Consider the following 26436-nt stretch of genomic DNA (forward strand, 5'->3'; position numbering starts at 1 on the left):
AGACTGATGTGGATCCTGCCTATATAGACAGGATGACCAAATAATTTATTATCCAAACTGGGAAATAAAGGAGGACAACTGGGTGTGTAATTAGTAATTATACTGGGACAGTGGGCAAAACCGTGATCACCCCTAAGGTGAATGGTCACCCCACTTAAGGAGCTCACTGCCTGGGGCTGTGGCAATGGGTAGAAAAGAGGCTGAGGCAATAGCTGCCTCTCCAAACAAGTAATTGTATACAGTGCTGATTATGTGGTGGATATGGATACATTGGTGCTATTGGAGCATGTGCAAGAGTAACTAACTCAGACCTGGGGGGATCTGGGAAGGCTCCCCAGAGGAAGTGACATCTGAGATTTGCAGGATGAATAGGAGCTAACCAGGCAAAGCAGAGGGGTAGAAAGTCCTTGGCAGAGAACATGACAGGTAGCAGTGCCCTGAAGAGAGAGAACAGTTCAGCATGGATGAATAGATCTGTATAACTGTGACCAGGAAACAAGAAGTCAAGTGGCAGGACATAGTGCTGGAAATATTGTCAGGGGTCAATTCATTGAAGGGAATTTGACTTAATACCAACAGTTTTAAGGAGGGCAGTAAGATGATCAGATGGCTGAAGGATTTTGCCTATATTCATGTGAGTGCCGTGTACCCGGGTATCTTGGCTGAAACTGGTTCTCCACAACCCTGGCATGTGGAGATCGTGGTGGTTTCTCCCTTCCCTCTGTGGGTGGATCTGAGAACAGTACTGCATTGGAAAGAGTGCAGACATTTGTGGCCATTGTGTGACAGACCGGTGGGGTTATCTCTAGAAGGTAGCTTCATAGAAGCCCCCCTGAGAAAGATAATTACCTGAAGTTATGCAGAAAGTGTACAGGTGCACATAGGTTTACCTTGGAGACAGACTTTTGGAAGGTGGCAGGTGCTTTAGGCATATGGCCAGTACTTCCACACCCTGGACCCTCGTCCCTGTGCTTGGGCCTCATGGTACTTAGGGAACCCAGGAAGGAGAAGGCTCTGGTGGAACAAACAAACTGAATGCCTTAAAGTGGGAGCAACTCCCCAGAGGGACTGTCCTCAAAGAGTAGTGGGTTTTACACTTGGAGAAAGGTGAGCACTGACTAGAAAAATGAAAGCGGGGGGCCTAGTACTACTACCAAGCAGTAGAGGACAGGCAGCTGGCTCAGACCAGGGGTCCTGTGAGGTTGATGGTTTTTCAGAGTCACCTGTGGCCCAGCTTTGAGCAGAGGAGGAGCTATCCCCAGCCTGGAGGCAGGGGGTCCACAGACACAGCATAGCCTGTGAGCTGAAGAGAAGCTCAGAAGAGACTGGTGGATGGAGTCAGCAGTGGCTGGAGAAGGCTCATTTCCACCATGGAGCAGAATGACGGCAAGGACCCACTCTGGGCCGTGCCCATCCTTGGGAAGTGTATTATTAGTCTGCTAGGGCTGCCTTAATAAAGTCCCACAGACATGGTGGCGTAAATGGCAGAAACTTATTTTCTGTTGATTCTGGAGGCTGTAAATTGGAAATAGACATGTCAGCAGCTTTGGTTTCTTTGGAGGCCTGTTTCCTTGGCTTGTAGATGGGCCTTTTCTTGCTGCGTCCTCACATGCTTGTTTCTTCCATGTTTGCATGTGTCCTAAGCTCTTTTGTTTTAATGCTTATTTATTTATTTTTGGAAGAGAGAGAAAGAGCGAGCACATGAGCAGAGAGGGGCAGAGAGAGAGGAAGAGAGAGAATCCCAAGCAGGCTTCACACTGTCAGCATGGCGCCTGACGTGGGACTTGAACTCATGAACTATGAGATCATGACCTGAGCCAAAATCAAGAGTCAGATGCCTAACCCACTGAGCCACGCAGGTGCCCCCTAAGCTCTTATAAGGACACCAGTCACACTGCATTAGAGCTCACCCACATAACCTCATTTTATCTTTACCTCTCTAAAGGCCTTAGTCACCCTGTAAGAGAATGGGGGTGAGGACTTGGATGTGCAACCTTGGTGAGGACATAGTTGAGACATAGCAGGGATCTCCTGGAGAGATACTAGCCAGTGGTGGTTGCAGGTCCTCATCCCCTGCTGGTGGCTTCTGTGGATCGGGGAAGCCTAAGGTCATTTTTGAGTGTGTCAGAGCAACCTCAAATGTGTTGTGGCCCCAGTTTTGACGTCCAGTAATGGATATACTACCTTGCATAGTAACTTACTCAGACTTTGGCCATTTTAGATTATTGGAAATGTCCTTCATTTTGAGTTGGAGTTGATGTTGCCTCATCATGCCAGCTTAGAACTTTGTGCTCACAGCTATTGGTCTTGATCTCTTCAGCACTTCAGGGTATGCCTGTGTTCTGGAATATATGCCCTTTGTTAGTGTTGATTGTGTTAGTGTTATTGTTAAGAATGTGGCTTCTGGAGCTGGTCTGCTGGTTTGGAAACCTGGTTTCCCTACTTCGCAGTTGTGTGCCTTTCAGCAAGTTACCTGACCTCTTTATGTTTTAGTATCCTGATCCATAAAAAAGAAAGAGTAAAGTGCCTAATGAATTAAGGAAGGCAAGCAAAGCACCTCCTGTGCCGGGCACTTGCCCGGTGCCATCACGTTCATCATAACCGTCGCCTCCCGTGAACGTGGCCCTGAGGAACAGCTGCGTCGCCACCCGTGTGAGATGGGAAGGACTGGCGTTTTCCCTACTCTTCTCATGTCACCTGAGAGTTTTTCTTCCCCTAATCTCTTGATGAGTTGTCTTTTATTGGACTTTCTCTCAGCTGATAATAACAACTTGTGTTTATCACGCACTTTACAGTTTCAGGTGCTTTCACTTTTAGTTTTATTCCCATCCTGGTCCTGAGAGGTATAGTTTATTATTGTCCCAATTTTACATATGAAGCAGCTGAGTCTTGGAATGCGTTGACTTGCTTAAGGTTATTATGTCTGGTAAGTACTGGCTGGGGACACAAATGGAAACCTCCTTTACTTGTTTCCTCTTGTTTTTAATTACACCAAAGTACACGTTTATTGTAGAAACATTAGTGAATATAGGTAATCGAAAGTTTTTAAAATCTTGCACATGACAGTAATCATTATTAATATCTAAGATATGTATTTTTACAAAAGCAGTTTTACATAGTAACGTGTATTGATTTATTACTTGGTTTTCTCTTAAAACGTGTAAGTATTTTCTCATTTTAATATGTATATATTAGGGCGACGGGGTGGCTCAGTTGGTTAAGCGTCTGACTTCAGCTCAGGTCATGATCTTGTGGTTCATGGGCTCAAGCCCCACATCGGGCTCTGTGCTGGACCCTGCTTCGTATTCTGTGCCTCCCTCTCTCTCTGTCTCTCACCCGCTCATGCTCTGTCTGTCTCTCTCTCTCTCAAGAATAAATAAACATTAAAATAACTATGTGTCTGCATCATCATTTTATTTTATTTTATTTTTATTTTTATTTGTTTAGAGTGAGAAAGCACAAGCAGGATAGAAGGGCAGAGGGTGAGAGAAAGACAGAGAGAGAGAGAGAGAGAGAGAGAGAGAGAGAGAGAGAGAGAGAATCTCAAGCAGGCTTCATCCCCAGTGGAGCCCAACCCCAAAATCCTGGGATCCTGGGACATGAGTGGAAATCAAGAGTCAGATGCTCAACTGACTGAGTCACCCAGACACCCTCTACATTATCATTTTAAGTTACTGCTTGGTTCTCCATTGAAGGATATATACTATTTAGCTCATTTCCTAACATACAGATTGCTTCCATTTTCTGCTCATATAAACAACACTCCAGTGAACCCTCTTGAACATATATCTTTGCACACTTACCTGATGATTTAAATAGGAGGGTTTTTAGCTGTGGAATTTCTATACCAAAGGTTTTGCCCATTTTTAAGACCTTTTGTACATATTTACAGATTGCCCCCTGGAATGAATACCCATTTAAAAACTCACCTGTATGTATAAAAAACATCATTTTCCTTGTTCCCATTAGCCATTGTCATTCTTTGCCAAGGGAACTGGAAGGAAATGGCATCTTATTGTTGATTTATTTACATTTTTATTACTAACCAGAGAGAACATTTTTCTGCTTACTGTTCCTTTATATCTCTACTTTGGTATTTTCCTGTTTAAGCTCTTGTCCTTTATTTCCTATGAAGCTATTCATCTTTTATTATTGATGTGTAAATATTTTATATATTGAAAACATTAATAAATTGTCTTCTATTTCATGCTCTTATGACAACTCTTCATAGTTGTACAAATTCCTAGGTTGTTTTTCTTTCTTGATCTCATGTGACTTTTGAGTTAAACTTTCTCCATTCTGATAATTCTTTTTTAATGAAATATAGGAACATTTCTGGAGTCCTATGAACCCCATCGTGTCAGATTCTACCCGAGGCTGGCTATGTCATCCGACATGTTCAGTTTTACTCCCAGCCATGCTCTTATCTACACTTTTGCAGAACTTGCCCTGCATCCAGGATGTTTCCATGTAAGAGGTGGGGAAGAAGAGCCAAACTAATGTTGATTGGGCACCACTATATACAAAGCACTATACTAGAGGCTTTCAAGTGTATAAAATGTTAAATAGCACAGACCTGGAAACTTTGCTCCATGAGCTTTCATACATTTCATGGATCTTGGCTCTCCTTTCCCAAGGATTCGAGATGTGGTTACATGTCTGTCAGCATATTGAAAACAATGGATGATTCAGTGTGTTCCATAATTTAAAGAGTTTGCTCTCTCCCATTGTCAGTATCTATTTATCTGGGGTTATTGTGCTGAGTCAGCCTCACTGGTTATGTATCCTGGCAACCTCAGGTGAGATCCATCTGCAAAAGATAATTAACTCTTACCCCCCTTTCATAACTTCGTTTATCATTATATACAAAGTTATGTCTTACATTGTTAAGAAGAATTTACTGATTACATTTCTTCTATAATTTCCATTTAATCTATACATTTTTTATTTTAGATATGTCTATAAAAGTAGTTTTATGATTTTTTAATAAGGTTTGGGAGTGGAGCAGTATAATTAAGAATACAAGCTTTAGAGTCAGACAGACTAGGTTTTGATCCCTGGCTCTATCAATTTCTTTCCAGGCCTGTCACTTCTGGTGAGTTACTTACACCACAGGTTTCTTGTCAGTAAAGTCACAATAATAATATCATCCACATAAAATTATTGTGAGCATTAAATGAGATCATGCATATAAAGTACTTCTTAGTATACTAGCAGTCAGAGAAAGCTTTTGACTCATGGTAGTAGGTGACATGGTTATTACTTTGAATAATTATTTATTTATTTTTATTTATTATTTGAGAGAGAGAGAGAAAACACATTCATGGGAGGGACAGAAAGAGAGAGAGAGAGAGAGAGGGAGAGAGAGAGAGGGAGGAGAGAGAGGGAAAGAGAGAATCAAGCAGGTTCTGTGCTTTCCCCATGGAGCCTGATGCAGGGCTCAATCTCACAACTGTGAGATCATGATCTGAGCCCAAACCAAGAGTTGGATGCTAAACTGACTGAGCCATCCAGTCAGTCACCTTTGAATTTTTTTTAAGTTTATTTATTTACTTCGAAATGGGGGGAGGGAAGAGAGGGAAAGAGAAAGCCCTAAGTGGTTCTGTGCTGACAGCTGACATGGCTCAGTCTCACAGACTGTCAGATCATAACTGGAGCCGAAGTCAGGTTGGACACTTAATGGACTGAGCCACTCAGGTGTCCTTATTTAAAAATTATTTTTAATTAAAACTTATCATAGCAGTTGTTTAATAGAAAGGTCTTAAGGTTATGATCTCAGGAATATGTTCCAAATGATTGTCTTTTATATACTAAAATGGCTTTGTAAAATTTTGTTCTTTTAACCTAAACTTCTGTTTTAGGTGTTAAACTACTTTAATCACACATTGGAGCTTTTTTCTTTTACAATTAGATCATCTCACTTCTTTTTATTTGCTGGGAGAGCTTAGTTATCTGTGCTCTCTGAAAGGGAACAAGCATCCTTGTTAAATTCAGGACTGAATATCCCATATAGGAGTGTATGCTAGCGGGGTGCCCTTAAATGTTTGTCTTTTAGACTAAAGAGATTTCTAATATCATTTGTTAGATGCCATACAGTGATGTATTGGTATGGAAACTACTAATTTACTGGTATTAGAAATATGAAATATTTCAATTTATGAAATAATAAGAATTAAAGATAAATTATCACCATCTGTAATATATAAATAAAATAATGATTGGGACTGTTGTAAGTATTCTAATTATTTTATGCTTCCAAGTAACATTTACATATATATATATTTAATGTTTTATTTATTTATGTTAGAGAGAGAGAGTGAGAGAGGGAGGAGGGGGACAGAGGATCTGTAGTTGGCTCCACACTTACGGCAGCGAGCCAAATGTAGGACTTGAACTTACAAACTGTAAGATCATGATGTGAACTGAAGCTGGGTGGTTAATGAACTCACCCAGGTGCCTCTCCTTTTAAGACATATTAACTTATATATATACAATGGAGTACTACATGGCAATGAGAAAGAATGACATATGGCCATTTGTAGCAAAGTAGATGGACCTCGAGGGTGTCATGCTAAGCGAAATAAGTCAGGCGGAGAAGGACAGATACCATATGTTTGTACTCATAGGTCTAACAGGAGAAACCTAACAGAGGACCATAGGGAGGAGAAGGTGGAAAGAGAGTTGGGGAGAGAGAGGGACACAAATCATGAGAGACTATGGAATACTGAAAACGAATGGAGGACTGAAAGGGGAGGGAGGGGGGAGCGGGGTAAGGGGGTGATGGTCATGGAGGGGGGCACTTGTGGGGAGAAGCACTGGGTATTATATGGAAACCAATTTGACAATAAACTATTATAAAATAATATAAAATAATTTAAAAAAAGACATATTAACTTGAGGGGTGCATGCGTATCTTGGCTAAAAGTTTGACTCTTGATTTTAGTTCAGGTCATGATATCATGGTTCAGGGTGTCCAACCCCTGATTGGGCTCTTCACTAACAGTGGGGAGCCTGCTTGAGATTCTCTCTCTCTCTCTCTCTCTCTGCCCCTTCCCCTATGAAGTAAATAAACTTAAAAAAAAAAGCATATTAACTTGATATAATCTGATGGTTGAAATTAACAAGCCCTTCAGTTTACTGAAGAATCATCTAATTAGTTTTTCATGGTAAAGACTTACACCTGTAATCCACATATTTTTCAGTCTCTTGGCTTTCTTCCTTATAAACTACCTCTACATCTCTTGCCTTTTACTTCTGCCTGCTTAAAGTTGATGATGCTTCCTTTAATTACTATAAATTTCTGAGATCAAGTATTGTCAAGTATTTCTAAAAATTGTCAAGTATTTCTTAAGCATAATACTAACATATTATTAAACAAATATACAATAATAGCAAGAATAATCTACTTTGGGGTGCCTGGGTGACTCAGTCAGTTTAGTGTAGGACTTCAGCTAAGGTCTTGATCTCACAGTTTGTGAGTTCAGGCCCTGTGTCAGGCTCTGTGCTGACAGCTCAGAGCCTGAAGCCTGCTTCTAATTCTGTGTCTCCCTCTCTCTCTCTCCCCTCCCATGATTGTACTCTGTCACTCTCTCTCAAAACTAAATAAACATTTAAAAAAAGAATAAATTGCTTCTTATATATTGGTAGGATTGGTGCACATCCTAATTACATTTTATTAGTGTAATTAAGGAAGCTTAATTTTTAGTTATCTTATGTTAATTTTATTAACCTAGAATAGTTCATCTAGTCTTTCTTGGCATGTAAACCTAATTGGTATAATTAATATAGCTTAATTTTTCATATCTTATGTTTGCTAATTGTATGAACCTATATTAGTCTATCTGGTCTTTCTTTTTTTTAGATTTATTTATTTTGAGAGAAAGAGAGAAAGAGCATACACGTGCTTGCACATGAGCATGTGGGGGAGGGGGAGACAGAGAGGGAGAGAGAGAATCACAGGTAGGCAGCATGCCTTTGACACAGAGCCCGACATGGAGCTGAGTCTCATGAACCATAAGATCATGACCTAAGCCAAAATCAAGAGTTGGATACTCAACTGACCAAGCCACCCAGGCACCCTTTCTGGTCTTTCTTTTGCATGTAGCCTATAAAATACTTCTTTTTCTTTTTTTCTTTCCCCTTTCACACTGTTAGGGTTTAATAAGATTTTTTTTTCTTTTTAAATACTGTGTTTTCAATGTTCACTTAAAAAAAAATCTAAGCAGGGGCACTGGGTGGCTCAGTTGGTTAAGCATCTGACTTGAGCTCAGGTCATGATCTCGCTGTTTGTGAGTTTGAGCCCCTTGTGAAGCTCTGTGCTGATCAGCTCAGAGCCTGGAGGCTGCTTCAATTCTGTGTCTCCCTCTCTCTCTGCCCCTTCCCAACTCGCACTCTGTCTCTCTCCCTCTCAAAAATAAATAAACATTAAAAAATTACATAAAATATCTAAGTGAAGCTCTGGCAACCTTGAAACATTTTAATGAAAGTAAAGCTATGAAGATTAGACCTTTTCAATCCTGTGTACCAAGCAGATTATATTTGAAAAGAAAGTCACCAGTAAAAGAGGGGATTCCACAAAGAAACATTTCCTAAGGGTGAGGCCAATGAATAATTTTGAAACATCAAAGAATTGCTGTAGTTTTGAGAAATGTTTGCTACATTTCCAAGGTGAGTGCAAGCTCCTGCTAGAGAATACTGCCATACGCATTTTTGGCAATAAAAAAAATTTTTAGTACTTAACATGTAAACTACATTAGCAAAAAATTAGGCAAAAGTAGAAATTCACCCACATACCTGTCATCTGAGCAATTCACTATGTGATTCACATTTGTATGTAAAATAAAGGGAGACACATTGAGGTTTACTGAGACCTTGTGATGTATCAGGTTTTGAACTACGTATGTGCTGTGCATTATAACAGCCTTGTGACAAGGTGGTATTTTCTGTATTTTTAGAAAATGGAAAAATTGAGACTGGAAGAAGTTAAGTTACTAGCCCTTAGTAAGATGATAGCACATGATATGTGAAAGTGGCTCCATTTAATAAAATATTTTGTGTTTGCAAGCTACACTTATTTGGTTGTATTTTTAACTACAAAGACTGAAATTTGTATTACTAGTCTTTTGGGGGACATGGCATGTTTTGAGAAGTAGTACAACCAGTCTTTACACTGATAAATGGAAAGCACCGTATCCACTATCCGCGTTGTGTTTTTATAGTAGTTATGCTGCAGGGGAAATCCCTTCTTTCTTTCCCAAGTTCAGTGAGCTGAGCCAAGAAGCCGATCAAAAGATACTTAAAATTTAAACACGTTTTCTTAACTATTTTTATAAATATATTTCATGCCTTTAAATGATATTTAGTGATGTCAGTAAATTCTCTCTTTACCAAAGTAATATTTTTTACACATTTGATGGTGGACCACTAAGCCAGAGGCATAATTTGCATTTGCCTCCTCATATAATGAATTTGTATAGAAAACCATTTAGACCTGAGTCTTCAGGGGGCATCTGGATAGCTTAGTAGGTCAAGCTCAGCTCAGGTCATGATCTCACAGTTTGTGAGTTTGAGCCTCATATCAGGCTCTGCCCTGACAGGGTGGAGCCTGCTTTGGACGCCCCTCCCCAGCTGTCTGGCCCTCCCTCCCTCGGACTCTTCCTCTCTCAAAAGTAAATAAACCTAAGAAAAAGTGCTTGGCCTTTTAAGTAATGTAGAGGAAACAGCATTAAATGTCATAAAAATATGTATGTTAGTTATCTAAAGCTGTTTTCTGGGGAGTTCTTGGAGTGCATTTTCCCCTGAAGTAGTAGTTAAAATTTAAATGATAGGTTTTCAGATGAGCTCATAATAAATGAATAGGTGTGTCTCCATGTGTTTTTAAAGCAACAAAGGTCCCCCTTTATTTTGTGTAAACAAAATCTTATGTAGGAGCCTTATTTGAGTTTCTTGGGATTCTTTTATTAAAATTTATTTTATTTTATTTTATTTTTGAGAGGGAGAGCACAAGTGGGGGAGGGGCAGACAGAGGGGTACAGAGGATCTGAAGCAGGCTGTAGGCTGACAGGCTGACAGCAGTGAGCCCCATGTGCGGCTTGAATCACGAACAGAACCCTGAAGTCGGGCGCTCAACCCACTGAGCCACTCGGGAGTCCCTCTTGGGAAACTTAACCCCAAGTTGAGTTAGCTTAAATAAACAAGGAATTTGATATGAGGATCTAGGCGTTTCATGTATGCCCACAGCAAGAATGCATGGAAGATACAGGATGTCCTCTCTTTCCATCTCTTGTTTCTTGTTCTTTGTATGCCTGCTTCTTTTCCCTGCATAATTATTTTCTTAGTTTCTAATCCACATGACAGAAAAGAGAGCTGAGACTAAGGTGAGAGAAGTAAGGTGTAAAATTTAAGAAATCATTAGAAAAGTCCATGATTAAGGAAAATAATATATATATATTTTTACTTTTGTGCAGCATTTTATTCAGTTCCGCTGATACTTTTTTGTAATCACTTTACCTGATAAATCATCTGTTCAGCTTCAGCTTTTGCTAAGTAGATAAAAATGTTAAAATCTATAAAATAAGCATGCATCTTACTTTCACCTCTTTAGATGAGTTTTATACAGATTACAAGATTATTTAATTGTGGTCTCAATAAGACCTTAATACTTTTCAACTTTCAGGGAAGTACAATCTGTCATACATCACTTGTGCCCTATCCCCCTAAGGGTTCATATATTAACTTGTATTTTTTAAGTTATTTAAATTACAGTTAATTAACATACAGTATAATGTTAGTTTCGGGTATGCAATTTAATGATTTAACACTTAGGTACAACACTCTGTACTCATCAGAACATGTGCCCTCCTTAATCCCCAGCACCTATTTAACCCATCTCCCTACCCACCTCCTCTGTGGTAACCATTGGTTTGTTCTCTATAGTTAAGAGTCTGTTTCTTGTTTTGCCTTTCTCTCTCTCTCCTTTTTTAGCCCATGCTGGTTTATTTCTTAAATAATACATATGAGTGAAATCGTATGGTACTTGTCTTTCTCTAACTGACTTACTTCACTTAGCATAATACTCTCTAGCTCCATCTACATCATTGCAAAAGACAAGATTTCATTATGGCTAATATTCCTTTGTATACGTATACTACATCTTCTCAAAATAAATAATATTTTAATGTAATATTTCAAGTTGATAAGCAAAATATCAAAATTTTAGGTAGAGATAGGATTAGCATAAAAATAGCCACCCACATCATTTCCTATATTATTTTGTATTTGCAAGTAAACAACTAAGTAGCCCAATTGATCTGGAGACTGGTGATTCCAATTCCAAATCCCAGAGAAAGGCTCTGATTGGCTTAGCTTTCCTTACGTCCAGATTCTTAGACCAATCAGCTAGGGCCTGGTGGTGGGAGGTGCTTGATTGCCCACAGAACCTTGTGGGAGGACGTACAGGTACAATACCAGGTGTGCCCTCTACAAAAATACCAAGTCCATGCATGTGAGGAGACTGCTTGGGGTCGAGTGACTTGGGTAACTTGACATTCAGTTTCTCTTTCTCCCTCCTTAGACATCATTATTGAACTTATCAGCCACTAAAGGGGAGAGTTGAACCCACTTGGAACAAAGAATTCAGTGTCAGCCAACCAGTGAGTTAGTGCTAGCCATATATAAGACCCAGGGGACAAGTACTTGGCCTGGTTGGTCAGGATTATACCTGATGAGGCAAGTAGATACTATCCCTCAGACAGGAAACCAGAGGGATTTTGATGTTAGGAAACGGTTGATTGTGTGAACTGGTGATTACCATTATAGGGTGGGCCAAAGAGTTGGAAGTTACCTTTGGGAACTCTGACATCTTTCCAATAAACTTTAAACCATACCCAGAGAGATCTTTCTAAGATGCAAATCTCATAATGCAAGTCTCTCGCTTTAAAACTTTCTGTGGACTCCCACAGATTTTAGGATAGAGACCAATATTCTCTCTCTTTTTTTTAAAGTCATCTCTCCACCCAATATGGAGCTTAAACTAATGACCCTGAGATCAACAGTCACATGCTCCCCTCACTAAGCCAGCCAGGTGCCCTGAGACCAATATGTTTAATACTGCTTGTGTGGTCTACCCTTTGGCCTCTAATAGGCCCTGCTGCTCTCTGCTTTAGGACCTTTGCACAGGCTGTTGACTCAGCCCAGGGTACCTCCCAACCACCCTTCCTCCCACCTCCTCCAGGTAATAATTATCTTTTAGAGATCAACTTGGATATTCCATCCTTAGGCAAGTCCCTTCCCTAATTACACAGGGTGAGTCAAGTTCTCTGCTATATTAAAACAATAATCATAAGTAACAATAAAGCAACAATAATAATAGCTAACATCATGTGACAAGTGGTTTCTGAGAATTGCAGCCCTAAGTAGAAGTAGACAGATCAGAGACTCCAATAGTCTTTACATAGGTGATCACAAAGACTAATTTGCGGAGGGAGATGTGTTACCTTTATAGTTTGGGGATCATGCATGTGGGAGACTGAGGCTGGGATGAGTACATTCGAGAACTCATAGAATAATCTAGTTCTATGGTATCACTGGGCTCAGAAAGGTATATAGATGGTCACTACTGGAAGAGACAGACCTTGAATGTGATTACCCTCAATTCACAGAAAAAGAGCTACCTCACATGCTTCCCACACCAAATAGCAGTCCCCTCAAGACTTCTGTGATTGTGTATCTAATGGGGTGTGAGCAGCCCTGAGAGCTAGATGCCTGGGGAGCATCTTTGCTCTCCTTGCTCATCCTTTGCTCATCCTTGCTCCTGGGGCCCTGCCAGGGTGGTCTGGATTCTAAAGAAGAGAAAGGCAGGAGACTGGTCTGGATCTCTTTGGCCTTGTGGGAAGAAGTGAGCATCTTGACTTAGAAGAAGGCCATATCCCTCCCCACTACAGGAAAAGTACAAGGAAGTAGGGAGGAGGAAAAGTGGTTTGACTGAGTGAAGGAGATACTTCATTTAAGGGAAACTTAAAATATGAAGTATACCTAATAAAATATAAAAACAAGTGTTCCTTATACAAAACCAAGATTATAACCAAGGATACAATTTATACTTATATAAATGTATATAAAAGTATCTATGGTGAAGAGTAAATAATATATAGTAAAAATAGTAAATAATAAATAACAATAAACCTTTTCAGAGGCGATCCTTTAGCTCATTTTAATTCACCTTTAAAATGGTGTCCATTTCACTAAACTTTGGAGAGTACAGCATATTCTAATTAGGTAATTTTTGAGGAGAGCTAATTTAGTGAATTGGTCTCCATACAGCAAGGGAATTTAATTTATCTTATGATTTTTAATGATGTTTGGAATCTGAAAAATATCAAGTTAAATGTGTCCTTTAATTTTGGACTTTTAGGATTCTTGTTCTCCATTTGTCTAGTTAGTGGGAACATTTACAAGACTGTCAGAAAGATAAGGGTCCCCCCTCCCCATAATAATAAATGTTCTTCTGCCATTGTAAAGCTCAAGTGTCCGTCTCTGTAGGTGTTTGCATTAGCCCGTAAGAGCCTGGAGTTTATAACCTAGATTCTGGAGAGAAAGGTAGCAGTGATAGGTTGCTAGGAAAATCTCTCAGCTAATTAAACAATATGCCTTGAATTATTCTGAGCCTCTGTCCTGCTCATACTGGATCAGTTGAAAATGATGCTCATTTTTAGGTTTGTTAAAACTTAAATTAGAAATAAATGAAAGTCTAGACATTCTATTTTTAATAAGTAAAGAAAGCCAGAAATAAAAAAATATAATTATATGAAAATGTTCAAAACAACATGATGTTCAGCAACAATGGAATAGTTAAAGACATTATGTTATATCCACACGAATTACTATACAGCCACACCAACTGTAGGTTTGTATACAATATAACAAATATTATATTTTAGTTAGGTTGGAAACCATAGCTCCCTTTTTTATACAAATCAGCATGAATAGGTGCTATTTGATATTTTTACCCTGTTATCGCTTTTCAAAATAAAATTGAGACAGAAGGGAGCCTGTTTAAGATTATCCAGATTGGAATTAATTTTGCGACTTGAATATATTAGAAACAGGAGCTAGACCCTCTAATGAGAGTTGTAAAGTGTAGTCGTGGACCACGTTCCAGACTATTCCAATAATTTACTTTTCTGTTTAGAGTCATATCAGTAACTGGGAACAAAGTCGGGGGGGCGGGCACAGGCTGGACGGGGGAGGGTGGGATTAAATGAGTCTATGGCCAAGGAACTATTTCAAGCCTGACAACTTCATTCTGTTATATGTTTCCAGTGCTAAGGGTAAAGCTGCTGTAAGAATCTGTTTTCCATTTTCTAGTAATTTTCACCCTCTCTAGATGTTATTTTTTCAGCAGTTTTTCAGAAATCTTCTTGATAGAAAATTATCTTTCTGTAGATACTTAGCCAAGACATACTCAATTTTAACTTAATTTCAATAATATTCATGTTTGGAAGAAAAGTAAAATTGCTCTAAAGGACAAATCAACTAGTATTTGTGGTTTAGACCTTTGTAGCTTTATTTTATTAAATCTTGATTTTTCCCTTTGGCCATCTGGTGTTTCAGTTTTATGGCAACCCTTAATTTAGCTATTATTGATTCTCAGACACATTTTCTTGCTTAGTCTCTGAAATTCCAATGAGGGGGAAAAAAAACGTAAAACACACACCAGACCATTGCTTATTAAAGAGCATTCAGTCAAAATATTGAATCTGGACTATGAAACTCCCCCAGGTGCCTCGGTGGGGTTCTAAAGCATTCACATCATGAAGGCCCAGAGTGTGCTTTTTTTGCCTTTAGCTCACTGTGCTTTTCTTTCTTGTCTCTTTATTCAGCTGGAATGCTTGCAAACTGCTAAGGCTGTGATCCTGAGGAACCCAGCTGGAGAATGCCGTCTGAACGCTGCCTGAGGTTCGGCCTGTGGGATGCTTCCTTGCTTGGTGTAGTGAGCCCCGAAATAGTCACCTGGCACATCCCAGGGCTGAGTGTAGAGCAAGGCTCAACACATATTTGAAGGAATTAAGTAAACCAGTTAGTGTGTGTGTGAGTTTAGTGTCATAGCCTATGCGTTAACCACTGTGATCTATTTATGGGTCAAACCTAGGTACATTTCCTGGTTCTTTGAATGGTCCTACTTTCTTTTTTTTTATTTGGCATATCTAAAAAAAAAAAAAAAGAATACTTCTTATGATTTAAAAAAGAATCAGAAAACTATACTTATGTAAATATCAGTATCATCCCCTGTAAAGCAATCGCTTTGAGAAGTGTGATATGTATTCTCAAAACATTGTCAACATTCTTCTAATAATTCATTTATTTAACAGATATTTATTGAGCCATGCACTCTACTTGATGCAGAGGATTTTGCCATGAACAAAACACAGAAGGTTCCTGCCCTTATAAAATATATATTCTATGGAGGAAACTGATATCTAACAAATCCCACCCAGCAACAATGCAGATATAATAGTGAAAAGTGCTTTGAAGAAGTGCAGGGTTGATAGAATGAGGAAGTGTCTTCCTGAAGAAATGGCCTGTAATCTGAACTCTGAAGAGTAGGATGACATGCGGAAATGCTCTTGGGGCAGGAAGGAACTTGGCACATTCCCAGACCTGAGGGTGCACTCAAGAAGAAAACACAGGGTACTTTTTTAAATATTCATAGTGGAGGCAAGTCTTTATCATCATTTGAGGAAACAACCAAAAGGATCTGAAGAGCAAAAAATAAGAGAGGTGTGAAACAGGAAATACTTTCTTTTTATTAAGAATTGTGTGTGTCTATGGAATAATGAGACTGCCTTTCTTCCACAACTCTGTAGCTATTAGAGTTGTCCAGTTCCAAAAATACGTTCAGACATGGAGGGAGGCATTGCTGTAGCCGGTCCAGTGCTGCTTTACTCCCCACAGCCAGTCCGTTGCTCTAGATCAGCGATTTTTAGTATGGGATGGTTTTGCTCTCAGTGTACATGGTGCAGCATCTGGCAACATTCTGGAGTTGGGGATGCTATTGGCATCTGGTCAGTAGATGCTAGGCATCCTGCTGAACATCTTACGATATGCAGGACGGCTCCCCATAGCAAATAACGATCTGGCCCCAAATGTCCATTTCACTGAGGTTGAGAAATTCTGCTCCAGATCTAAATCCAGCCCATACAGCACATAGAGACCAGGGTATCTGTCTGCCATCACTTCAACCAAGTGATTTATTTCTGACCCCCAGGATCTACGTGCATTTTTCTAAACATTGTTCTTTACTTTAAATCTGCCATCTCTGCTTTAATTGGTCATCTCTGACCCCACTGCCACCTGTCCTCCCCTACACCATCATCTCTGTAATGGTCTTTCCTTCTTAGCTATGTTGCACAGCCCTCCCTTCCCCACCTTCCAGACTTCCCTCGTACCCCGAGGAACTGTTGCACTAGGATTGCTCTGCTGTATCATCTCCTTACCCTGAAAAGCTCTTTTCCTCTCCTGACTTCACCAAGACCTGTCCTCTCCTGAGGCACCCTTTGGAGCTCTCCTAAGAACCATTGTCACATGTCATGTGTTTGGGGCATGGATAGAGATTTTGTTGTCACCTGGGACGTGGCTTTGCTTCTTCATCATTACTCCTCAAGCTGGTTGTCTGAGAAGGCAACGAAAACAAAATACAACAGAGACACGTTCCTTCCGATGCTCTTCAACACTCTCCCCTTTCTCCTCTCCACTGTAGTTAGGGTCATTTCCCCTCGTTTACTGAGCATTTGGCACCCGGCTTGCAGTGTTCTTCATCATCACAAATCCTTTGCAATTTCCCAGTGTACTCAGTGTTTGCTGGAGGATCTGTCCAACTTGGTGTCCTCAGATCTTCAACCTGCTTATCTCCAAAATCCTTGTTCTGCTGAGACATCTACTCCCAAGGTCACACCTTGGACCTTTCATCCCCAGTGGTTGCTCTGTTTGTGATCCTACTACATCAGCTACTTTACTTTTACCAGGACTTCTTCTCTGTCTAGCCTGCTGGTGCACCTTCCCCCACCACGATTGTACTTCCACCTCCTCACAGTGTCCCATCTATTGGCCCTGCTACTTTCTTTCAACACATCATCCCCTTCTTTCCCTCATTTTCCTTCTAATCCAGTTTAGATTCTATAACTTTTATTTTTTATTTTTATTTTTAAATTTTTACTTTATTTTTTTAATGTTTATTTTTGAGAGAGAGAGAGAGAGAGAGTACAAGCAGGGAAGAGGCAGAGAGAGAGATACACACACAGAATCTAAAACAGGCTCCACACTCTTGAGCTGTCAGCACAGAGCCCGACGTGAGACTCGAACTCATGAACTATGAGATCGTGACCTGAGCCAAAGTTGAACACTTAACCGACTGAGTCATCCAGGCTCCCCACTTTCTACAGCTCTTTAAATCCTTAATTTCTCTTGCTTTTTGCATTTTTGATGCATTTTTCTGATAAAATCCCAACCCAGATGAACCCAGATATCCATGTTTCCATGCCTACATTGCCCAGTGGAGATGGTTCCACTAAATTTTTATATTTAACAAACCAAAAATACCAAGAGTTTGAATATATGTTCCTGGTCAACCTATTTCCTCCCCTATCTACTCAAAGGACAGTCCTTTCCCACCACTGAGCCCAGCCCTCCTACTGTATTTTGAATACTATTTTTCTTAACTTGCTAGCAACCTTTCACAGTTGATTGTGTCTGCACTGTGTTCTAAGAACACAGCTGTGTTTCTGTTACCCTCTCTACTTCACCATTTTATCTCTAGTATCTAGCAGAGCACCTGGCATAGGATAAATGTTTGTTGAGCAAATGAATGAAGGGAGGAATGAAACAAAACCATTTATAATTAAGCCCCTCTCTGTATAATCTTTATTACTTCTTAATCAGTGTCTCAGCATACTGTGTCTTCTTTGTTTATTATTTTGACCATTGCTATTCATTGTTAGCATTCATTTTAAAGTATTTACAAATTATAAAGTATTATATAAAAAAGAAAATTAAGTTCCATTATGGAGTTAATAGCCTGCTCACCTAAATAAATAGGGTTAATACTAATGTATTTAATTTGTATAGAAATATTTTGACTGTGGAATTGATTAGGGTACTCATCTAATAACTCATCAATAGACTGAATTGAGATAATCATGAATAATTCTAGTACTATCAGTTTTTTTGGTCCAGTCTTTTCTTTTTGTGTGGTCTGTTTAAGATATGAAACTCTTCATGCTACTTGACTACTTGTTGATTTACAAATATGTGATATTTTATTGGTTCCCTCACTTGAAAACTACTTGCATATTTCTTGTATGTCTAAATACTAGGGAAGCACTGATAGAGAAATTGACTTGAATTTTAAAATGTGAAATGCAAATGTTTAAAAATCAGATAGCTATTGTGGAATTTACATCTTAAAAACTTAGTAAACTCAATCAAAATTTACTTTATGAAAATAGGACCCTGTTAGGGTTCTCTGATCAAACATGTTAACTCTATCAACTACAAATAGTGACTTGCCCTACAGTAGAGCTTCACTCTGAAGAGGTGTACTATGTTATCAACATCATGTTCTGCATTTGATTTTTAGTTTTTGCTGTCAAATCCAGAATGAACATTACAGACTTGAGTCATGAATAGTTCTGTGCCGTGAGACCTCATTTATTTATCTCTGTTACTAAATACTGACATATGGCCAATCAAACGGTTGCATCCTGTCATCATAAAAAGCAATCTGCTTCTTAGAGAGTGTGGGGGCTTCCCATGTTGTATCGCAGGGGCTGTGCCCTGTAGAACTTACAGAGTTCAGGTGGAGAGGAATGAGGGACATGTCCCCTGGGAACTTGCACGCTGTCCAGTAGGATAATATTGTGAACCATATATATATATATATATATATATATAAATAAAATTCTCAAGTACATTGAAAAGAAATAGAAAGAGGGGCATCTGGGTGGCTCAGTCGGTTAAGCGTCCAGCTTCAGCTCAGGTCATGATCTCATCGTTCATGGGTTCGAACCCTGCGTTGGGCTCTGTGCGGACAGCTAGCCCAGAGCCTGGAGCCTGCTTTGGATTCTGTGTCTCCCTCTCTCTCTGACCCTCCCCTGCTCGTGCTGTCTCTCTCTCTCAAAAATAAAAAAAAATAAAAGAAAGGACATAAAAAGAAACAGGTAAAATAAATTTAACTAGCTTATTTTAAATCAGTATACCCCAAATATTATTGTATCAACATGTAATCAGTATAAAAATATTAATGAGATATTTTGCATTCTTTCTTCCTACTATGTCTGACATTGAGAGCATTTTACACTTAAACCACATCTCAATTTGGACTACCCACATTTCCAGTGGTCAGTAACCACCTGTAGCTCATGGCTATTGTATTGGACAGCATAGTTCTAGGGGATCCTCAAAGAAAGACTTTTGGGGTTACCCTAGGGAAGCCAGGTCACCTTCTGCACTTACCTGTGAGTTTTAAGGTGGCAACCTTGTTTCCACAGAAGACCTTGAAATGTGCCTCATGTTTTAACATTTATTTCCCCCAGTAGTTTAGAAAGTTTGGGGAATATTCTTTTCCTTCCTTCTTCATTGTTTCCCACATAATGGAGGGACATTATTGGGAAGCTTAGTGTGCCAATTTGATATAAATTATAGATGTCAGTGCGGCCATTTGCAAGCATGTATCTGCTTCCCCATCTTTATTCAGACATGGTACTTTATGGTCTCTGATTCACCTCCTTCCTTGTATATGAGTATTGACTTCATCAGATGGGCCTGCCTCTTTCCAGCTGTGTTCTGTAGCCACACATGCCTTCACATTTAGAAGGTTGAAGTCTCTTGCAGATTCATATCTGAGAGTTGAGTGGGAAGTTACTCTCAGAATACAATAAAGACTTGTTGATTAATAAGCCTTTATTTCTTGCCAAATGTTGGGAGTATTTGTTTCTGCTTTTAAAGATTTCTAACATATTGGTTCCAAAATATTTGGAATCTTGTGCCAAGTGTTGCCTTAAATATTTAGCATGTTGTTTTCTTTAAGCTTGAATATTTCAAGCCCAGCTGAATAATCCTGTGAAATTATGCAGCATCACCATTGTTTCAGAGCTGAGCCCTTTATCCTTTGCCAAATTTCAGTTTACAGCTGCCCTTTTCCCGGCAAGATATATTCACTGTCAATAGATATCTGAAATTCAAATACTGATCCAGTCTTGATAATAACATAAATCGTGGCACTATATTTGGGAAATAAGCAAGGAAACACATGAAGACAATTATTTTAATATATTCTACCGTTCTACAAATGAAATTTTAAAATACATTTATTTAGCATTTGAGGTGATATTAAAAGAGAGAGATGAGTGTACAAATAAATTGAGTATTTCAAATAAGTAAGAATTGGAATCTGTTTTTCTATCCTCAAACTTATCTTAGTTGCAGTGCAAAGATAAGTATTTTTGAAGCCTGATTTTAGACATTTCCTATCACTATTTCATGTTATTATCTTCATGTGTGTTCTTTTTAAAAGGCAGCTTTGATTCCGAGATAACTGTGCATAATATAAATACAAAGATAGTATAGACTTTGTGACTTTTTACCCCTGCAGTTAGAGATTTTTTTAGATCTTCACAGTTTGTCATTTTGTTTTGTTTTGTCTTTATCTTGTTTTTTAAGTAGGAGGCTCAATTACATCACTGTGTTCTTGGTAATCAGTTCTCAAAATGCATGATCTTGGACCTTTGGTTTTCTCATCTGTAGAATAGAGATAATTATAGTGCTTGCCTCATAAGGTTGTTATGATGATTAAGTGAACTAATAATTATAAATCACTAAGAACCATTCACGGAACATAGGAAGACTGTAAAGTACATTAAAATGTCATCCTTTTAGGAAAGATTTTTCAAAAATTATCCTAAAGCTTTACTTTAGCTGATGTAATATTTCTATTACTATTCTATTTCCTCATTTCTTTAATTGAGTAATGCTAATTCATCTCCATTCTAGGCTTTGCATAGAAATTTGTGTTAAGTTACTTATGCTTCCGAATGTGGTTTTCAGTTACTGACTTTAAATGTCTGCTGATAGCTCGAGCTGCTAGATGAATATTCGATGACAGTAACCATTTCAAAACTCACTGCTGCATTTCAACTGAAAATAATCCTCCCACCTTCCCACGAGAACTTCCTATATCATCACCTCCTGTCAAGTTTTTTTTTTCCTTTTAGTTGTTCTGACATTTCTGAGGCTCCCCAGTCAGAAGCCTCCAATAAAGCTTACAAGATGTACTCTGCGTTTCATGGGAAGCATTTGGTTCACCTTGAAGTGGTGCAGTCTGTGTTGACCTGCAGTTTACCAGCTAACTGGCCCTGCAGGCTGGGCAGAACTTTGTTAACTAATCTAAGCATGCACACGAGGCCAGGGGCAACTTCCTGGCTTCCCTAAGCGGCTCTTTCACATTCAGAGGGAAGAACTGGATGCAGCATTTGTCAGGATAGGAGAGATGATCCTCAGTCAGCCCCATGGTATCTTGACTTTAAGAGGAGTCTGAAGGCCGGAAACAGGGCTTGATGGCCTGTGTTTTCCTTCTGGGAGTAACTTGTGACTGGTGCAGCTCACCCATCCTGGTCTGATGCCAGTTGAGACTTTAGAGCACTGTGGAGACTATATTCATAGATCTAAGCTGGAATTGTTCAGAGCTATCTACATATTCAATGTATGGCATTACTTCCACATTATTTTGGGAAGATTTGGGGTTTCACCTAGGAGTTTTTTTGTTTTTTTAATGTTTATTTTTGAGAAAGAGAGAGTGGGGGGGGGCAGGGCACAAGTGGGGAAGAAGTAGAGGAGGGAGACAAAGAATCTGAAGCAGGCTCAAGGCTCTGAGCTGTCAGCACAGAGCCCTATTCGGGGCTCAAACTCACAAACTGTGAGATCATGACCTGAGCAGAAGTCAGAGGCTCAACTGACTGAGCCATCCAGGTGCCCCACACGTAGGAGTTCTAAAAGGACGCAGGACGAGTATTTCAAAATAGGGTAAAGAGTGAAGGGCTAAGTTTCACAATGAGTAAATATAGCAGTTTCAAAAATAGAACAGCAAATAAAACTATGGCCATTTCTAAATCTAGTACAATGACCACAAACAGAGAGTGAAGGCTGATAATATAGATATATTTTACTTTAGCCTTAGATTTTTTTTTCATTTACTATGACTTTTTTTTAATGTTCCCCCATGATACATGATTTCCCAAGTTTTTTAATAATCTATTGTTCATTCATTGCCTTTTACATGGGATCATCAGTGGCAAGCCTTTTTTCTCTAATCAACATTTAGTCTTTTTTTTTTTTAATTGTAGTATCGTGACCTCTGGGGAGACTTAGTAACTTCCTGTATCTCTGATGAGTCTTGTAGGTCCTGTGGATTCTGTGCTAGATCAGTGCATGGTGGTGATCATGTTCTGAGCCTGCACCAACCCCACATAGGTAGCACAAAGCTAGAGATGGAATCAGAGACTCAGGAAGGGGGTCACATAGAGAAGAGAGTCACACATCCAGACACACATCCAGAGAGAGCTTTGCACTCAGAGATGTAGACGCATGGAGGGGACAGGGGCCAGAATCAGAGGCTCAGGGGCCCACAGATATGGGCCTTATACAGACAACAGATGGACACACACAAAAACACAAATCCAGAGAGAGAAGAACTAGTATGAAAGAGAAAGTCACCCTGAGGGAGTGAGGAAAAGAGAGGATTATAGAAATGGAGAGCAGGGGAATAGTAGAGTGGGGGGAAAAGGAAACAGGAAGGTCACATTCCTGTAGCACGCTGGGATCTGCGCTCCCTTCAGGGGTGCTGAAGGAGTGAGGGGCCCTGGGGGCAGCAGGGGCTGAGGAGAGAAAGCATGTTGACACCATTGCTCTCTTTTGTAGTATTCAAGAAATGCTGACAGGCCAGAGGCTCTGCCACTCGGAATCTCACAATGATAGTGTCTTGGCAGCGCTGAATCAACAGAGAAGTGATGGCATCCTCTGTGACGTCACCCTGATTGCCGAGGAACAGAAATTCCATGCTCACAAGGCAGTCCTTGCAGCGTGCAGCGACTATTTCCGGGTAAGTTGGGGCAGTTTGTTAAATGGAGGATGACAAAGTTTCCTGAAGTGTCCTTCATCCATCAGTCCGTCAGTCTGCTAGATGACAGTCACCAGAGTTGTGAATGTTGGGGGGTCTTTCCTGGGCAGAATGAGGCTGGGGTTCCAGTGGGATCCTGCCTGGCTTGGTCACCTGGATGTCCCTCTAGTGGAGAACAGACCTCTCTTTTGCTTCTGAGCTGAGGGTGTTTGATGCTTTACCGCCATGAGGCAGTGTGGCATTGTAGTGCGCCATAATGCAGTGTGAACGGGGTGGGGGGTGGGGGGGGATAGGATGTATCTAGATCCAGGAACAGAAGGACAATCTGTAAAACAATTTGTTAAAATTTAAAATGTTCTTAAATCTATGTAGTGTTTCTGATATTTTATTTCCTATGCATGTTCTTGTTCTTAATGCTTTCCAACTGTTCGCTCCAGAGACAGAGATATAGGTGGCCTAATGGACGTTTATGGTTGATTGATAAGTATATGTTGCTGAAGGCACATAGTCTTATTTAGTAGAACTTCAGAGTGTAATTTTCAGTGGCTTATGAGATACAGTGGTATGTTTGTTGCTTTATTTTATTTTATTTTATTTTATTTTATTTTATTGTTTCCAGTATAGTTAACATACAGTGTAATATTAGTTTCAGGTGTAGAATATAGTGATTCAACACTTACATACATCACCGATGCTCATCACAAGTATACTCCTTAATTCCTATCACCTATTTAATTCATCTCTCCCCTTTCCCCCTCCGCCACCCACCTCCCCTCTGATAACCATCAGTTTGCACTCGAGAGTTAAGAGTCTGAATAAATAAAATATTTAAAAAAAATTTTTTTAAAAAGGGGGCACCTGGGTGGCTCAGTTGGTTGAGCATCTGACTTCAGCTCAGGTCATGATCTCGTGGTCTGTGAGTTCAAGCCCCGCATCGAGCTCTGTGCTGACAGCTAGCTCAGAGCCTGGAGCCTGCTTCAGATTTTGTGTCTCCCTCTCTCTCTGACCCTCCCCTGCTCATGCTCTCCCTCTCTCTCTCTCTCTCTCTCTCTCTCTCTCTCTCTCTCTCTCAAAAATAAATAAAATATTTTTAAAAATTAAAAAAAAGAGTCTGTTTCTTGGTTTGTGTGTGTCTCTCCTCCCCCATCCCTGCCACAATTGTTTGTTTTGTTTTTTATATTCCCCATTTGAGTTAAATCATATAGTATTACGTTTTCTGACTGACTTATTTTATTTGGCATTGTACTGTCTAGCTCCATCCATGTCAGTTTATGTTTATTGCTTTTTTTGAAGATTAAAATATGCAGTATGGGGGGGGCGCCTGGGTGGCTCAGTCGGTTAAGCATCTGACTTCGGCTCAGGTCATGATCTCACAGTTCGTGGATTTGAGCCCTGTGTCAGGCTCTGTGCTGACAGCTAGCTCAGAGCCTGGAGCCTGTCTTTGGATTCTGTGTCTCCTTCTCTCTCTGACCCTCCCTTGCTCATGCTGTCTCTCTTTCTCTCTCTCTCAAAAATAAATAAAAATTTAAAAAAATATGCAGTATGGTTATAGCTAACTAAATGCCATTTATTTAGTACTTCCTATGAATTAAATGGTAGAAAAAGGACATTATATGCATATCTCATACAAATGAGAATAGGAATTAATTGTGAATTTTGTTTGTTTCCCTTGCCAAGGTCTCAAAGTGCTAGAGAAACTAATTTAGGCCTATAGGCAATTTGTTGGTTTGATTTGTACAATTCCAATCATAATTTTGGTTTTAATGTTTAAGAGACAATATCAACTACACTCAATTGCCAACTAGCAAGTAAAAAAATTTTCAAAAATGCCAAATTATAAAAGAAAGTCTTTTTTAAAAAAGTGTTTTAAATGTGATGAAAATCAGTAATATAGAGGATCAAGAGGGAAATACTTAAAATGTCTATTAATTAAAAGTAGGGATTTAATTCTCAACTGCAGAAATGAAGCAGAATATCTGAAAAGTGATCTTTTAGTTCCATTAAAATAGTGTTACATTTTATACTCCGGCAGCATCAGGCACTGATCTTCCAAAAGGTTATATTATTCAGCGAGCTTTTCAAACAACATATTTTGGGTTCTATGTAATACGTACACATGGGACGCCTCGGTGGCTCATTCAGTTGAGCATCTGACTTCGGCTCAGGTCATGCATGGCCTTGAGCTTGTCAGCTCAGTCCCCGTATTGGGTAAGTTCTATCCCCACTTCAAGATTCTCTTTTGCTCCCTCTCTCTCTCCTATTCTCTCTGCCCCTCATGGGATTCTTTCTCTCTTTTCCTCTCTGCCCCTTGCTCACTCATGCTCTGTGTTTCAAAAATTTAAAAAAAGGTGGGGGTGCACCTAGGTGGCTCAGTTAAGTGTCCAACTTTTTGTTTTGGCTCAGGTTCATGAGTTCAAGCCCCACATAGGGCTCCATGATGACACTGTGAAGCCTGCTTGGGATTCTTTCTTTCTTTCTCTCTTTCTGCCCCTCCCCCCCCCCTGCTCACCCTTTCTCTATCTCTCTCAAAATAAATAAATAAACTTGAAAAAATAAATATATAACATGTGCACATTATATAATAACAATGTAATAAGTTTTATCTTCCTTTTTTTTTGAGAGACAGTGTGAGCAGGGGAGGGTCAGGGAGAGGGAGACACAGAATCGGAGGCAGGCTCCAGGCTCTGAGCTGTCAGCACAGAGCCCGATGTGGGACTCGAACCCACTAACTGTGAGATCATGACCTGAGCTGAAGCCGGACGCTTAACCGACTGAGCCACCCTGGTGTCCCGGTTTTGTCTTCCTTTAGACCATAATTTAGCACCTCTTATTACTTAGTTTCTCTCCTCTTAGGTCTCTGCTTGTTGGCTTTTTAATTTAATTTTGGGAAATTGTTTGATTTTGAGTGTGTGTGTGTGTGTGTGTGTGTGTGTGTGTGTGAGAGAGAGAGTGAGTGTGAGAGAGAGTGAGAGCGAGAGCGAGAGCAAGAGAGAGAGAGAGAGAGAGAGAGGAAGCATGTGAGCAAGTCACTTGCTGGCTTTGAAGAGTGTTTGCTGCTACCCTCAGTCTTTCATCTTTTATCACAATGCCTCTGATACTCTGGTAGGTTACATGGAGAGTGCCTCTTTTGTGTCACTTCTGTTACAAAGCTTGTGAAGAGGGCTTCATTATTCCCATGATGCAGATAAGAAAGCCGAAGTGTAATATGTTTAAATAACCCACCCAAGGACCACCAGATATTAGGTAGAAGAGCTGATTTTCACCCATTGGAG

The 26436-nt window shown here is 39.7% G+C and overlaps 1 protein-coding gene across 2 annotated transcripts in view; it reads left to right on the forward strand.

The window, feature by feature from the left end:
- Nucleotides 1-26436, forward strand: part of KLHL32 (kelch like family member 32) — a 253306-nt gene that overhangs the window by 30646 nt on the left and 196224 nt on the right. For both annotated transcript variants that reach the window (XM_029944612.1, XM_029944613.1), the window contains exons 2-3: nt 14880-14955; nt 22966-23146. In XM_029944612.1, the coding sequence (XP_029800472.1) occupies nt 14933-14955; nt 22966-23146 (204 nt within the window). In that variant the 5' untranslated portion in view covers nt 14880-14932. The remainder of the gene's footprint in view (nt 1-14879; nt 14956-22965; nt 23147-26436) is intronic.

Source organism: Suricata suricatta, chromosome 7 (assembly GCF_006229205.1).
Source record: "Suricata suricatta isolate VVHF042 chromosome 7, meerkat_22Aug2017_6uvM2_HiC, whole genome shotgun sequence".
Taxonomy (NCBI): Eukaryota; Metazoa; Chordata; class Mammalia; order Carnivora; family Herpestidae; genus Suricata; species Suricata suricatta.